The 14,809-nt window shown below is 39.8% G+C and overlaps 1 protein-coding gene across 6 annotated transcripts in view; it reads left to right on the forward strand.

The window, feature by feature from the left end:
- Positions 1-9,156, forward strand: part of kif13ba (kinesin family member 13Ba) — a 47,332-nt gene extending 38,176 nt beyond the window's left edge. For 4 of the 6 annotated variants that reach the window (XM_026174899.1, XM_026174891.1, XM_026174918.1 and 1 more), the window contains exons 35-39: positions 3,304-3,460; positions 4,287-4,417; positions 5,980-6,042; positions 6,846-7,425; positions 7,510-9,156. In XM_026174899.1, coding sequence (XP_026030684.1) covers positions 3,304-3,460; positions 4,287-4,417; positions 5,980-6,042; positions 6,846-7,425; positions 7,510-7,715 — 1,137 coding nt within the window. In that variant the 3' untranslated portion in view covers positions 7,716-9,156. The remainder of the gene's footprint in view (positions 1-3,303; positions 3,461-4,286; positions 4,418-5,979; positions 6,043-6,845; positions 7,426-7,509) is intronic. The other 2 variants (XM_026174927.1, XM_026174937.1) reach the window with 2 other exon arrangements.
- The last annotated feature ends 5,653 nt before the right edge of the window (positions 9,157-14,809 follow it).

Consider the following 14,809-nt stretch of genomic DNA (forward strand, 5'->3'; position numbering starts at 1 on the left):
TCTTTTCCAATGATGAGTGATTCCTCAATCAGATACAGGGCTTACAAAATCGGTAGCCCGACGTCCCGGGGCTAGCGATTTTCCAGTCGGGCTACCAAAATCTATCTCTGCCCTGCCCGTCGGGCTATTGTAAGAAGAAAAATATATTGTAGCATCCCTGGCTGAATGATGGTCTCTTATACTGATGCTTCACAGAGGTTTTATTGGAAATGTTTTTATTGAAACATTCAGTGAAGACACCGTAAGAGCTAGGAGCAAAACAAAACCAGCAATATTAATACCATAAGATCAAAGGAAACAAATTTCTCCTGCTCACATATAGCATATACATCAAATTTACATCACTCAATTCATTATATCACCTCACTAACTTACAACTACACATAAAGGTCAAGGTTAACAACATAAACTCTATTAAATGACATTTTGATTGCATGTAACTTATTCCGTTAAAGGAAACATTAACAAACCTTGTGCCACTGTCAGCCAGGTACTAATTGGCAAAGTAAACGTACATATTTTTCACTTTAAGGCACACTATTTCACACACTATTTTACCATATCCTAAAAGAAACGTTACTAACAGCCCTTTAACGGTTTTGTGCCAGTTTCCTGTTTCAAAATAAAAGCATTGATTTCAAAATAAAACCGAAGTGCCTTTCAAACAAACGTAAAAATATTTACCAAATTTAAAGGTCATTTACATATATGTCAATGCTTTTCTCATTCTTTCGGAAATGTAGCTGGGTAATTATGTCATTGGCATCGGTGAGCCACTGTCAATATGTGACATATTGAAATCGCGTTTGAATTTGCGCTTGTTTTTTGCTTTCACTTTGCAATCGCGCGAACTGTGTATAGAGAGCGACAGTACTGATTGGTGAGTGATGATAATTTGCGCACCAATTCCTCTGACATTGTCTTATCAATCGTTAGCTTACTATGCAAACATGACAAGTGAAATCTCCCGCAGCAAGCTTAAACATGTAAGAGGTTGATCGTGCAGAGAATCGCTGACCTGTGTGTGTGTGTGTGTGTGTGTGTGTGTGTGTGTGTGTGTGTGTGTGTGTGTGTGTGTGAAAGCAGCAGGATATATATTTTAGTTCTGCTGAGCCAAATAAGACGGGTCAGGGTGAAGAAGTGACAGCCAAAGAAAAGTTTACCACAAAACGGAAAAGTTATGACAAATCAGACTATAAGGCAAAAAGAAAGTGCAGCTTTATGGTTTCATGGACAAAATAATTTCTGTGGCTGCAATATGAGCTATATAACCGGGGCTGCACATAAGTGGTCCGCAGGTGCGCATTCGCTGTCAAAATAAAGAAAAAAAACGTGCACAAGATATGAAGTTGCAACACGTGTTTGCATACATAAGATTTTCTGGAGGAGGACAGACATTTGTTTAGAACTCTTAAAGATGTCGAAGAAGCTCCTTTAAGCAATTACTTTGGTGTTCCTCCACCTCCAAGTCCGAACCACAAAAGAAGCGCGTATTCTCGGAAAAGTGTTTGCAGGAGGTGAGCTGGCTTCAAACAAATGATGAACGCACAGAGATGTGGTGCGGAATGTGCCGTGAAAATCTCACTCTAGCGGACAAAAACAGTGCTTTTTATATGGACGCAAACGCGCGTTGCAACTTCTTATCTGGTGCGCGTCTTTTATTTTGACAGCGAATGCGGACCATTTATGTGCACCCGTGTAAATAACATAATGTTCTGCCGGGTGTGTTGTTGGTTTTCTCTCGATTTCTGAGTCGACAAGCGCCTTTGTTACTGGGACCAGTCATTTTAAGAAAGGCCCCCATTAGAACCCATGAGAAATGCAAGAAATGCATTATTGCTCAGTCTGCAATATCTTTCCCAGAACAAACACCAATTGCAAATAACATACTAAAATAAACCTGAAAAAATCTGTTTAGAACAGCGTACTATGTTGTAAGGAGTGAACTACCACTGGCAAAATTTAGCAGTCTTTGCAAACTTCAAAAAGCAAATGGCCTAGATCTTGGTTCCACTTGTCTCTTACCCGTGACTTCAGTGGAAATTTCAAATTCAGGATCTGACACAGATGGATTCATGTCCTACACAGTTCTTACAAGTTCATAGAAATTTCTGTTCAATTAGAACCAAGTATTTGAGTTGATGATTGTAATTTTTATACAATGTTGTAATTTGTTTTTCAACAGTTTTTTGATTTATGTTTTTTTGTTTCCTTTACAATATTATACATTAAAGTATAATATTGTAAAGGAAACAAAACATCAATCAAAAAATTGCTCTCTTTTTTATTTGGGCTACTTAAATTTATTTTGGGCTACCAAAAACTGAAGAGTCCCTGCCCGAAGGGCTACCAGGGATTTTGAAATTTTGAGAGCCCAGAGATATATTTATTTTTTAAATTACTTTTGTTTCAGCAACATTAAATTTAAAAAATGTACTTTTGAGTTAAAATATATATTTATAAGTTTAATAAATGACAAATTAAAAAGGCATGAACATTTTTTTGTATCGAAAAAATATCGAACCGTGACACCAAAGTATCGAACCGAACCGTGAATTTTGTGTATCGTTGCACCCCTAGTTATCTACGTAATACTAGTCAGATTAATCTCAGCACCAAACACTATAGAGTTCAGCACTGAACCAAAGTAACCAACCTTAATCATTTAAATAAGTTTATAATTGAAATAAGTTTATAATTTATTGACAGTGATTTTTGAGAAAGTGACACAATTTTTCTTTTTCTTAGTCTGCTTATGCTTTATGCTTCAGCCAACATGCTTCAAAAGGCCCAACTTTAATGTCATATTGTAAGGTGCATTAGCACACTGGAACACAAACCATGTTGAAAGACCAAAAAACAATATTTCGAAAGGTTTAGGAACCCTGTTTGAAGTTTTTCAGTTTAAATCAACAGAAAGACCTGTTTGCTTTTACCCTATATTTGCATAAAAAATTTATGATTTGTTTACATATGGGTTACCATGTATATCTGAAAAAGGGGTATTTTCCTGTTGTTGTTTTTTTGTTTTGTTTTTCTTGTTTTTGCTGTTGTTTTTTTTTTTTTTTTTTTTTTTTTTTAGTTAATATGCTTATTTATTATTTAAAAATAATGTGCATTAGCACAGGTAGTACATTGAAAGTAGAAACTAACCAACTTGCATCTTTTAGTTGACAAGAACAGCTATACATAAATTATACTTTGTGCTTGGAGCAGTAATTTGTGTGCTTTTACTTGTGGATGCTGTACGACTCAGATATTTCATCCTTTTAAATCCAACATTATCTCTGTCTGCTCCCTCAGGGTCGATGGGAGAGTCAGCAGGATATCTACATGCCCTCTCAGTTTCCTCGCACCCTGCCCCGCCCAGCCTCCTCCCCTTCCACCTACTCTACCTCCCCGTCTTCATCAACTACTCCCTTCGGCACTCCTCCTCCACAGAACCAGGAACCAGAGCAAGGTAAACCCCTCCTTCTTTTCCCATCTCCTTTCTCTCTTCAATAAAACACTTTGGGCTCTGCTCATTGCTCCATCTTACTCCCCCAGCCATTCTTTTCTCCTCCTTTTTCTTCTGCCTGGATTCATCCACTTGAGCTGCTCACAGATTTCACCTTACTTCTCTTCCACCTTGTCCTCTTTTGTCTGACGTTCCAAAGATATTTAACCACACCATCTGATGTTTCATTGTTCACATTATTAAATGCTAGATCCTCCATGTCCAGTGTGTTATCACACTATCTACCTGCTCTCTTTGTATTCATTTCTAGTGTAAAGGTCTCCATTCTCTCCTCATCTCCTTGAACAGAGCTTTTTTTTTTTTAATGTCTGCTGTGATTAATCTGAATATTGTCTGTCAGTTAGTTGATTCATAGTGATTTCATGTTAATGTCAGTTTGAATCATTGTCACTGTGATGTCCTTCAGCATAATTCTGTTTTGAAAATAAACAGAATTAATGATGTTTAAATAATTTCTCTTTCACAGTCCAGTAATTTAGAGTGTTTATGAAATCATATCCTAATGGCTGAAATCATCTTTGTGTTAGTTTTTTTGTTTAGTTTTTTTTTTTTTTTTTTTTTTTGCGCCAGCTTCCTCTGTTAGTCTATCCCAGTATTGGGGTTTTTGCCATTTTCTGGACTCACTTTCAACTTCCAATCTTAATCTTTCATGCCTCCTCTACCTCCCGGACCTCCTCTTGTTTCCTTGCTTCCTTCCCTCTCTTCTGCCTCCTCCCTTCTCGCCTCGTCTTCCTCCTTCTCGCCTTCTTCCCTTCTTCCCCCCCTCCAGGTCGTTCAGGACTTGCTGCCTCTTATCTTTCAGTTAAGGCGCTGGTTCCCCAGATGCCCAAACTGCTCAAGTCTCTGTTTCCAGTGCGAGATGAGAAGAAGGAGCTGAGACCTTCGCCGCAAAACCAGCAGGTCAGCAGATGGTCCAGTGCAATTCCCTGGAAGCCTTGTATTGAGTTTGTTACATACCTGCAATAGATATAATATCACTTTTTTATTTTTCAACTTTTATTTTTAAATATTTGAACCATTATTCTAGGATCCTTACCTTACAATATAAAGCGCCTTGAGGTGACTGTTGTTATTTGGCAATTTCAATAAAACTGAAATGACCTGAACTAAATTGTAGACGGGTTAATCAGAATTGATTTCTACTCTTTCTGCCCATTGAAATAGTTTATTGATTGCAGGTGACATTTTTCACTCCATGTTATGAGTAGCTGTAGCTGCACTCATGACCAGAGGTTTTCGCAGGCACAAGTTTGTTTGTTTTTTGTTGTTGTTGTTTTTTTAATTCTTTCTTCAGGGTTTCATGGTTTCAGTAAAATATTGATGAATTATAATTGACAAATTAATGACTAAAAGAAAGTGTGCATTGTGCTGTTCTGTGTGGCATGCTGGCTATCAACTTATTGGTCAGATTTAGACTACTGGTGATCGATTCCTGCCATATCAGTGGTCCTAGCTGATCAGTTTGAGGATTTCTACTTACCCCCCACTTTTTAGAACTTCAAGTTATGAAAAGGAAGGCTCGAAAATGTAAATACTGACTCTTCATGTGCCAGTAGAAGTCGTTGTTTTTCACTATATCATAGAAACATCCATCCATTTTCTTCCACTTATTGGCTGCTTTCCAAGTCCCACAGTCTAACCAAGCCTGATAGGACTGCTCCTTCAGGCTGGGAGTTGAAGATTTCGTGGACGGTAGCCTCTGTCATACATTCCCAGTGCAACCTCACAGGTCCAACTCGCCACCAGCTGGTGATCAGTTGACAGCTCAGCACCTCTCTTCACCCGAGTGTCCAGAATGTATGGCTGGAGGAGCTAACCCCATTATGACACAATTACAAAATTGATCATCGAGCTGCCTGGGATGTCCTGGTGCCCTTATGGACACCCTTATGTTCAAACATGGTTTTCTGTGGACAAACTGTGGTTTGTACAGAAGTCTAGTAGTAGAACACCACTCAGGTGTGGCAGGCCAGTCACACCCCTCCAGGTCTCACTGACAGAATCCCCAGGTGGAGCACTGCCAAAGATAACTCCAGAGCTGTGTGTTGAGTTGAGCCTCACTATCTCTATCCAGTACTTCTCAACCTTACACATTAGCTCAGGCTCCTTCCCCACTGCTAGCCTTGGTAGCCAGGAATCGGCCCAGCACACACTGCATCCAGCCCTTCCTGTGGGTGGTGGACTTACGAAAGGGTGGGCCCATGGACTAAGGCCAGGCCACCAGGTGCTCGCCCTCTGGCACACTTCCGGGGCAGGAAAATGAAGGAACAAAGTGTATGAAATACACATTTTAGCAGTCTGAAAACTTTTGGCCATGACTGTAGTAAACGATCCTAATAATCATAATGTTGCATATGCAGCATGACATGATGTTAAATACATAGCATTGATTCAGTGCCATTAGCCTGCCACAGCCTGTTTATTTGCATTTCTTTTTTCTCTGTTGTGTCCTTGTCACTCAGCAGCACGTGCCTCGTATAGTGACCTCATCAGGAGGGGACGACAACAAAGGCAAGACCGAGACGGTGAGATTAAATCTCGTCTTATCCTTTACATGCTGTTTGGTTTATCGGTAACTTAATTTTAATCAGGTTTTTTAAGATTTTGTTTGAGATCAAAATAACATGAATACTTTTGATTAGTAATTTTTATTTGTAGTTTAATCCACTTGGTTCTTTGAGGAAAAACGGCATTAGGTAACCACAGTCTCTGTTTGTTTTCAGTTTGCAGCATTAGAGGATGATTTCACTTTTTTTCCCAAGTGTATTGCAAAAAACAAAAGTTGCCTCCATTAATCCCTGCTGTCCAATTTATCAACTAACAAGGGTCATTGCAACAGTCTGATAATGCACTTTTATAAATTCAGGGATACTAAAAGCAACTGAAGATCTAGTACCCAAATCACGCAGTCCCATAATACAGTTCTGTAGTTCTGTTTATTCTCTTCTTTCTCTGTAAGATGCATCCTTACTAGATTCCAATTCCACATCGGTTCTTAATGTGGTCCCATTGTAAGTTTTAATGAATTGCTCTTTATGTGCAGTTTAAGACCTTTTCAGCGATTCACTCATTAGCGTAATTGCATTGTGCTTGATTTATAGAACTGCACTAAATCTGTGCCGTAGCTCACCCTGTACACAGTAACGTATGCTTTAGCCTGATATGCACCTTGGGGCTCTATAGGGAGTCAACGCAGTCAAAAGATGAGATTCGCAGACCCTAGACTTCTTCCTGTCAAGTTTTATTTTGAAGGTTGATTACTGTTGTTGATTACTCTTTTGTTTTGCCTTGTCTGCATGCTCTTATCTGTCCCCCCGGTTTCCTGTAGACTGCTATTCTACGGCCCCCAGCCAAAGACAGACGGGCAGAGCTCCCAGAAGTCTCTCCTCTTCCTGTGCATGACCCGCATGACACCACCCCTCTCAGCCCCCTCAGCCAGTCGTCAAGCGGCTACTTCTCTGCTAGTGTTTCTACAGCTACCCTGTGTGACGTTCTCCAACCCTCCTCCTCATCCTCCTCCCTCCTGGCTGTCGAGACCACGTTACCCACAAACCCCCAGCAGCAGGGCGCTGACAGGAACGATATTGTGACCTCTCCTTCTCAGCTTGGTGCCAAGGTGTCAGTCGTCGCTTCGCCTGCTTCTCACAACTCAGCCAATCACAATAGCATCACGTCCGACGTCTCCTCCGAACAGAAGCTGATAAACTCCGGAGGAAATGAAGGCTTTGAGAGACTAGAGATCTTTGTGGATGATGATGAGCGAGGTGGTGAAGACGTGCTGCCTGATTGGCTGACAGAAGGAGCATATGTTACAGTAGGGAACAATAAGGCGGGGACGGTGCGCTACATTGGGGTGACACAGTTTGCTGAAGGAGTTTGGGTGGGGGTGGAGCTGGACACTCCTGTAGGTATGTATCCAGTTAAAAGGATCAGCGCAGTCCACCATAGTCCTAAATGTCTGTCGATTGATGGAGATGACCTTATGTTTGCAGGTAAGAACGACGGCTCCGTCGGAGGTCAGCGGTATTTCCACTGTAAGCCTGGTTACGGGGTGCTGGTCCGCCCAAACCGGCTGTCCTCCCGCGAGCGGACCAATCGGCAGACAGGGGAGTTTACCCCTTCTGCCCACGTCCCCATCCTGCGAGGAGAGGCCATTGTTGCACGCCGAGGGGAGAATCGCAAATCCTGGAGCAGCTGAGACATGAAAACTAGGAGCCCACAATCGTCGTCATCCTCCTCTCAGCTATGCAACAGGCTCATACTCTACAACTGACCTACTGCCTAACCTCCTACAGTTAGATTCTACACTCACTGCATCCATTCATAGAGTCTGGATGGATATAGAATAAACACGGTAAAGAGAACTTTCAAGAACAATTCAAGTAAGATAATGAAAGACTATGCAGGATATTTGGAAGTACATGGGAGGACCAGTTGTCATGCGGGAAGATGATTAGCAGTCAGTGGGAAGACTGCTGAGACTGAATGAAAAGCAGAACTATTTGGACCAGGAGTGAGGACTGAACCCCGCAGGCTGGATGATGCTTTCTTAGCTGATATACAGGGATGCAAACATGTGGCTTTTTTGTGGTCACACTAGGGTAATTTGGTTGGGAGCAAGGTATTTTTACAGTGGGATGGAAGACTTTCAAAGGACGAGGCTAATGGATTTACTGGCCCCATCTTATTTTATTTTTTTTTGTTGTCGTTCATCTTTCACGATTAATTGTCAGCCTATAATAGTTGTTAAAAGAAGTCAAATGATCCTATTTGACCATAAAGATTTTATAAAGCTGACTATTAGGCAGTGAAGATTGGCGTCACTTTTCTTTGACATTTTATTTATTTATCTCAGTTCCTGAGTACCACAAACCTCAAATCATATTGTGGCAGTAGATATTTGCTGCGTTTTCACACTTGACATGTTTGTATCCCTGCATATGATGCCTCTACTTGATAGTCCAGAATTTAACGCTACGGTTGCCACCTTCCTGAACTCTCCAGGTCCAATTTGCAGACTGACACTTTGACTCTCCCTCTCGGACTCCTTTTTTTCCCATTTTCTTTTGAAGATTGATCCTCCCAGAATGTGCCTTCACCATGGCTTGGTTTGCATTTGTCTGTATATTTAACTCCTTGTAGCCGTGTTTGTGTTGAAGAGAATGCCTTGTGCTAAGTGTGAGGTGATCTCAGGGACTGCAGAGGGGAAAGCACAGTGTGCGTGTGTGTGTAAATGTTGTACAGTGTTGCTCTGTGTGTACGTTAATGTTGTAGTCGTGATGGTGTTAAAGATTAGCTTCGTACAGCAGGAATAGTCGTGACAAAGCCACTATGAAACTGGGAGGCTTTAAAAGTTGATTTTTGCACTGGAGACGTTGGATAAGGAGCTTCTGTACGTGAACAGAACATGTCTGTGGTTATGATGCAGCGACCAGATAAGGTAACGAGAACAGGTTGGCTTTCTTTGGTGTCGTCTTTGTTTTGTTTGTTTTATTCTTTTGTTTGTTTGGATTTTTAATCCCAGTCAGGATATTCCCATGTCCCTGAAAGTGACTGATGATATCCGGACACCAGGAGGCGCTGTTTGGGCAGCACCTTAGTGCTGTGGAGGTGGAAATGGGCAGAGTATGTGCTGAGGATGTGCTGAGGAAAAGAAAGTGACTTAAGCTTGAGAGAAGGGTGAATTTGCTTCTATGCATTTGATCTTTTTAAAAGTAAGTTTTTAGTCCTTGTTTCTTTATACTGACACAAATGGGAGAACGAGCTATGAGTACATTTTGGGAAAGTGTTAAACCCAGAGGCAGTCCTGACTGATCTGTGGAAGAAAATTTAAAAGATATCGTAGACATGTGGATTATTACTTTTTTTAAATTAGGTTTTATGAAACATTCCAGAGGGATGATGACATTTTTACACTGAATTTTATTCTTGTGATTTAATGTGATTTAAATTGTTTCAGTGCACCAAAGCACTATTAGGAGTGAAGATGGTATATGTGTTTGCAGTGCTTTTACAAGTTAAAGGACATCTATTATGCTTTTACTCATTTCCTGTACTGTATGTACTTTTACAGTGGTGAACGATCATATCTAAAATAAATGTTTGCACAAGTAATCCCTATAAGCCAAAATCTAAGGCTTTAAGCTTCTCAAAATGCTCTGTTTCAGACAGTTTTTATATTCTTGGCTCTATATGACCTAATCATCTCAGGTTAATCTCAGGAGCCAATCAGGAAAGGCATCCTGAAGCGAGGGGAATGGAGCTAAAATAGCTTATTTCATTCTATGAATTGAGGGGCTCCACTGAGTCCAACTATAATATAAATATGGGTTATTTTGAGTAAGTTGTCATTTAATCTGTTACATGATGGAAGTCCAAGGAGAAAGGCAAAAATTTGAAACATGTTAAATCTGTTTAAAGAGTTAAAGTGTCAGCCTTTCTTTTTAATTGTGACTCTCCCCCGAGTTTATGCAGCTTTCACAAGAGGCCTGACAAAAGGATGATATTCCAACATAAGTGATACAAAGCAAACTGTATTCAGTCACATGGGAAAGAATGAAAATCCTGGAAATGAGCATAATAGGTCTTCTTTAAAGGGCCAATCCAGTTCAGTTCACATCGAAAATTTTACTGCCTGTGAAAACGTCCTGTAGCTCTGAGGAGGAGCTCTGTACACCTGAGCAAATGACACTTTTCTATAAATTTATACCATGAAGCCACAGATGCATTAATCTCGTGGTGAGACTCTAATAAAAGCTGCTACTGAGTTGCATAATGGGAGATGTTTTTTGGAGGGTTCTGGAGTTTTGTTGGATTTTCCTTTTTAAATTCGGCGGTCCTTTTTGAAAAGGCAACACTAAATCTCTGGAGTAATGTCGAGACTGAGGTGAGGAAGTGTTCGGTTTGTCTCAGAGAGGGAGGATGAAGCACGGCCAGATGGCTTTAAAGGTGGAAAATAATTAATTTTGAACGTTCTTGGGGTATTTTAGCTCTATGGTTCCTTTAAAAGAGCCTCCCAATGAACTGAATAAGTTTTATTGAAGGATGAGGCAGGTTTTTGGTGTCTGTAATGGTTTTCAGGTTCCTGATGTTGATGATGGAACGGTTATCTGGATTACTGTGTGCTTATACTGTAAACACACTATGTCTGAACACTATCGTCTTTATGGATCCATCAGTGAAGTTACTATTTATGCTTAAATGCTTGTGTTCACGCAGTGATCGCACACAAGCTGGTAAAGCCTTTTTATTTGAATAAATAAATGTTGCACAAATGATTTAATTAAAATCGCTGCTATTAGCGTTGTAAATTTACCTGTAAATGAATCAGTTGATTACTCGTGTCTCATACTGTATGATAGATTGGATCTCAGTAGTAGTGTTTAATTCCCGAATTGACAAACAAAACTAAAGTCCGTGCTCCTGATTCAGTGGCCCATATATTTTTATGACTTAGTAAAATTCTTCTGAATGAGGCACTTTGTCGTATGAGCCTTGAAGAAGCGATGGGCAGGATATTTTCTGGGTGAAGAATCACTTCTGTACAGGAAACTGATTGAAATATAAGATGAGGCTCCACAGTCTATTTTATTATCTGTGTATTTATTGTCTGGCCATAAAGTCCAGACCTCTGGAGTCCTCTTATTGGCTAGTTTCTGCCTGTTGTGTCATTAGTTAGCAGGTTGTGAAGTGCTCTGTCGGTTAGTTTTCAATAATGTGGTCTGTAACGGTTCGGTGGTAATAAAGGAAGTGTTCCTCTGTGCGTTTGTGTGTGTGGGTGAGTGTCGAGTGCACCTGTCTCTGATTCAGTTGTGTCTTTGAGTCGTTGCCAAGATGGGAAAATAACCGTCAGCGGCCGTTTCACGTACATTTCCTGGGACTTCAGCATAGAGCGGCAAGCCTTCGCCCTCGCTGCTCTACTGGCAAAAAATACTAATTCCCGTCCTGGTGTCTGCTCTGCTTTGTGTGTTTGAGATCACTTCAGGCTTCTGGATGTTCTTTTATGTTGTTGTGCCTCAGAAACCATGTGACCATGTATCTTTCACACACTTTTTTCATATCAACGCTTCAATTCATTTGCACAAACGCCTCCAGATGGAATTGAAGACTTAATTTCTGGAATTATTGTACATGTAAGAAGAAAAATACAAACTGTTTTTTTGTTTGTTTGTTTTTTAAAGATGAAGTGGGTTTTTTCTTGTTTCAGATTACCTGTTTTTCTTCTCCTTCTCCTAGTATGATTATTTAAGATTACTCACTGTTTTCCTCCCAGAAGTTAAACTGTAAAATGTAGAGCTAAGCTCCAATGTAGATGGACTTCTCTTCCAGCACAATCTCCTGTTTAGCTCCCCATAGCAGTGGATCAAGTGTGATGAGGGCATAAAGCAGATAAGAATATAGCTCTGTAGACTGCAGGATGCTCAAGATCCACACGTCAACAAGGGTCGATTTATTTTTCTTTTTTTTTAAAGAAGAACTGAACAAAAGGAAGTGTAGCGTTAGTAATTGCTGTTTGGATGAGTTTAATATTCTAGCTTCAATTCAATAGGCTCCATCTCTGCTGCAGTAGTTATAAAGATTAGAGGTAGAGATTGTTTCCATGACACTACCATCAGGACCACATTTAATTCTACTTGTATTCCTGTGATATGGATCCAAGCGTATGTCGGTCTGGACGAATCTTTTGTCCCTCGCAGTTTCTTTTTTTTAAGGTTTTTTGCTTTTATTTTGCTCATTTTCAATCCCATGTCTTTGCATCGTCTGTCGTACTGCCTGCAGCTGCATGCTGAGTATAGGATCACTGGTTTTGAGCAAACCCCCGCCTGCCTTAATGTGGCCTTCAACCTGGAGCCAGACTAGTTTCAGCAGCAACAATTTCAGCTCTGCTCTGTACTAAACTCAGCAGTATTCAAAAGGGTCATTCCAAAACCACAGAAAGCCAGTCTGGTTAAATTTTTAATGGTTTGGTCCACAGGAGCTGTCAGGTTTATTACTCTCTTCCAGTTAAAGGAAGGCTAATGTGTCGCCCCCTAGTGGGTACCATGCCTGACTTCCTCACAGGGAATTTTCTATATAGCTAGACAGTGAAATCTAACCTACCACTGCCCTGCAGCAGCAACCTAACAGCTACTTGGGATGAAATCTTATCTCCGAAATTGTATTTTCTTGGATTTGTGTTGGACAAAAGCATATTTTCCTGCCTGGGTAGTTAGTTTTCACCTTGAAACTACCTCTGGCCTTGCTTATGCCACCTCCTGCTCCGAGGCCCTTTTATAGTTTTTTTTTTTTACAGCCTTTCACTGCTGGCAGCAAGTTCCTGTTTTCTGTGCTAGTATAAACTGCACAAATGAGCAATATGAGGGCATCGGGTGATGCATTGCCGCCTTGTTGCATGTGCATCATTTAAGATACAATGTCTGCTGGTGTATTTTAAAGGCTGTTATCAATATTCCTCTGAGGTACCAGCTGCCATATTTTTACCGAGCTGAGCGATTGGTGCTTGCCGAGTCAGAGAGTTTACTCCTCTTGTTACTCCTGCAAAAAACGACAACAAAAAAATATTTTCAGTCGTGTATCTTTTAACCCATTCAGCTGAAAATATTTAAATATTCAAGTGTTTGTTTATTGAGCTTCAGCCTGGTCAGCAGTATTAATAAAGCCCATCTATCATCTTAACTAATCATTATCAGTCACTGCTACTATTGATCCCTTAGGGCACGTTTGTCCTGATGTGTCATTTGTATGTGTGAGTGCACCATCCAAGTGCTTGTTCGATGTATGTATGTGTGTGTATATATATGCTCATATTAAGAATTATAAAAGAAAAAATCTGAGCACAAGTTTGGGTTTTGATTAATTTAATTGTTTTATGTAATTATATGCTGCAATCCAAAGAATAAACATGTATTATAATAAGTTTTTTCTTTTTCTTTTTTTAAAACCATCTGAAGGGTAATCTGATAAGATTAAATAAAATTTAAAAAAAGAGGAATATTAAGAGTATTTGTTTGTGCCTAGAAGATCTGATGCTTGAAGTTTTTAGAAATAACTGCATTTTGTTTGTTTCATTTGTTATCTCAAAACACAGCTGGCACCACTGGAACTTTTTTCCATTTTCTGGAACTTTACCTGTAATTTTACAGATTTCCTGTTGTTTCTTTCATGTGGAGAAACGGGTGTAATGTTGAAACAGCACTTATATAGTATACATAAATTCTTAATACTGGAAGACACCACAACTTTTTTGGGGGGTTTATTATGGACTTGTTTTACTGGTCAGCCCATTTAAGTTCAAATAAGGTCAAATGAATTGAAGTGAGTCAGTCTTGCTGCCAAGTTTTCATTAGACTGTGTAATTTGCTCAGATTATAGCACAGAATTAATCGTGCGTCCTCCGACGAACACTCCTCTGATTTTAAAAATGTCACAGCTGAAAACTCAAATATACAAGTTAAGGCGGGATTGTTTACACCACTCAAGGCCAAGACAAAAAGTTATTAGGTACTTTAAAATCACTTTAATTCCAGTCAGATTCATTACAAAACTCATTTAAAGGATACCTCAGCCTTCAACTTGGTGTATTAATTGATGTGGCTCAAACTGCTTTAACTACAACTAAGTCGAGTTTAAAACAGATTTATTTCTTCATGTAGAAAATATCTATTTTCTTAAGACTTCAGAGCTTCTGCTTTTTCCAAATTGGTAACTGAGCCACATTAACAGGAAATACAGAAGCTTAAACTGGAATTATTTTGTTAATACTGTGGAACATATATTCCTTTAACCCAATACACGTCTCTGCATTTAATATCTGGCTTTCTTCCTCTTCATGGCTTTTGTCTCGTCTCCTTCATCAATCCAACCAGTAGCTGCAGATGGCTGCTCCATCCTGAGCCTAGAGGTTTCTTCCTGTTAAAAGAGTGTTTGTCTTTCCCACTGTCACCAAATCTCTTGCTCATATGGGGTGTGATTGTTAGGGTTTCTCAGTATTTTAGGGTTTTACCTTAACCTCCTAGGACCTGGTGTCCACATATGTGGACATCACATTTTGGGTTATTTACTCAAGTTTGCTCTACAAGGGCCTGATATCCACTTACGAGGACATTATACTGCTACTGTTCTACCAAAATTTTAAACTAATATCCTCATATGTGGCCCTGATTTTTCATAAAAACAAAAATAAGGTAAAAAAAAAAATCTGGTAATTCTTTGTTTTTACATTCATCGGGCCCCAATCAGCCCAAATATCAAAGAAATTAAAAATGCATGCCGTGGAAGAGTTTGGGTCTTAGG

Source organism: Astatotilapia calliptera, chromosome 1, assembly GCF_900246225.1.
Source record: "Astatotilapia calliptera chromosome 1, fAstCal1.2, whole genome shotgun sequence".
Lineage (NCBI taxonomy): Eukaryota > Metazoa > Chordata > Actinopteri > Cichliformes > Cichlidae > Astatotilapia > Astatotilapia calliptera.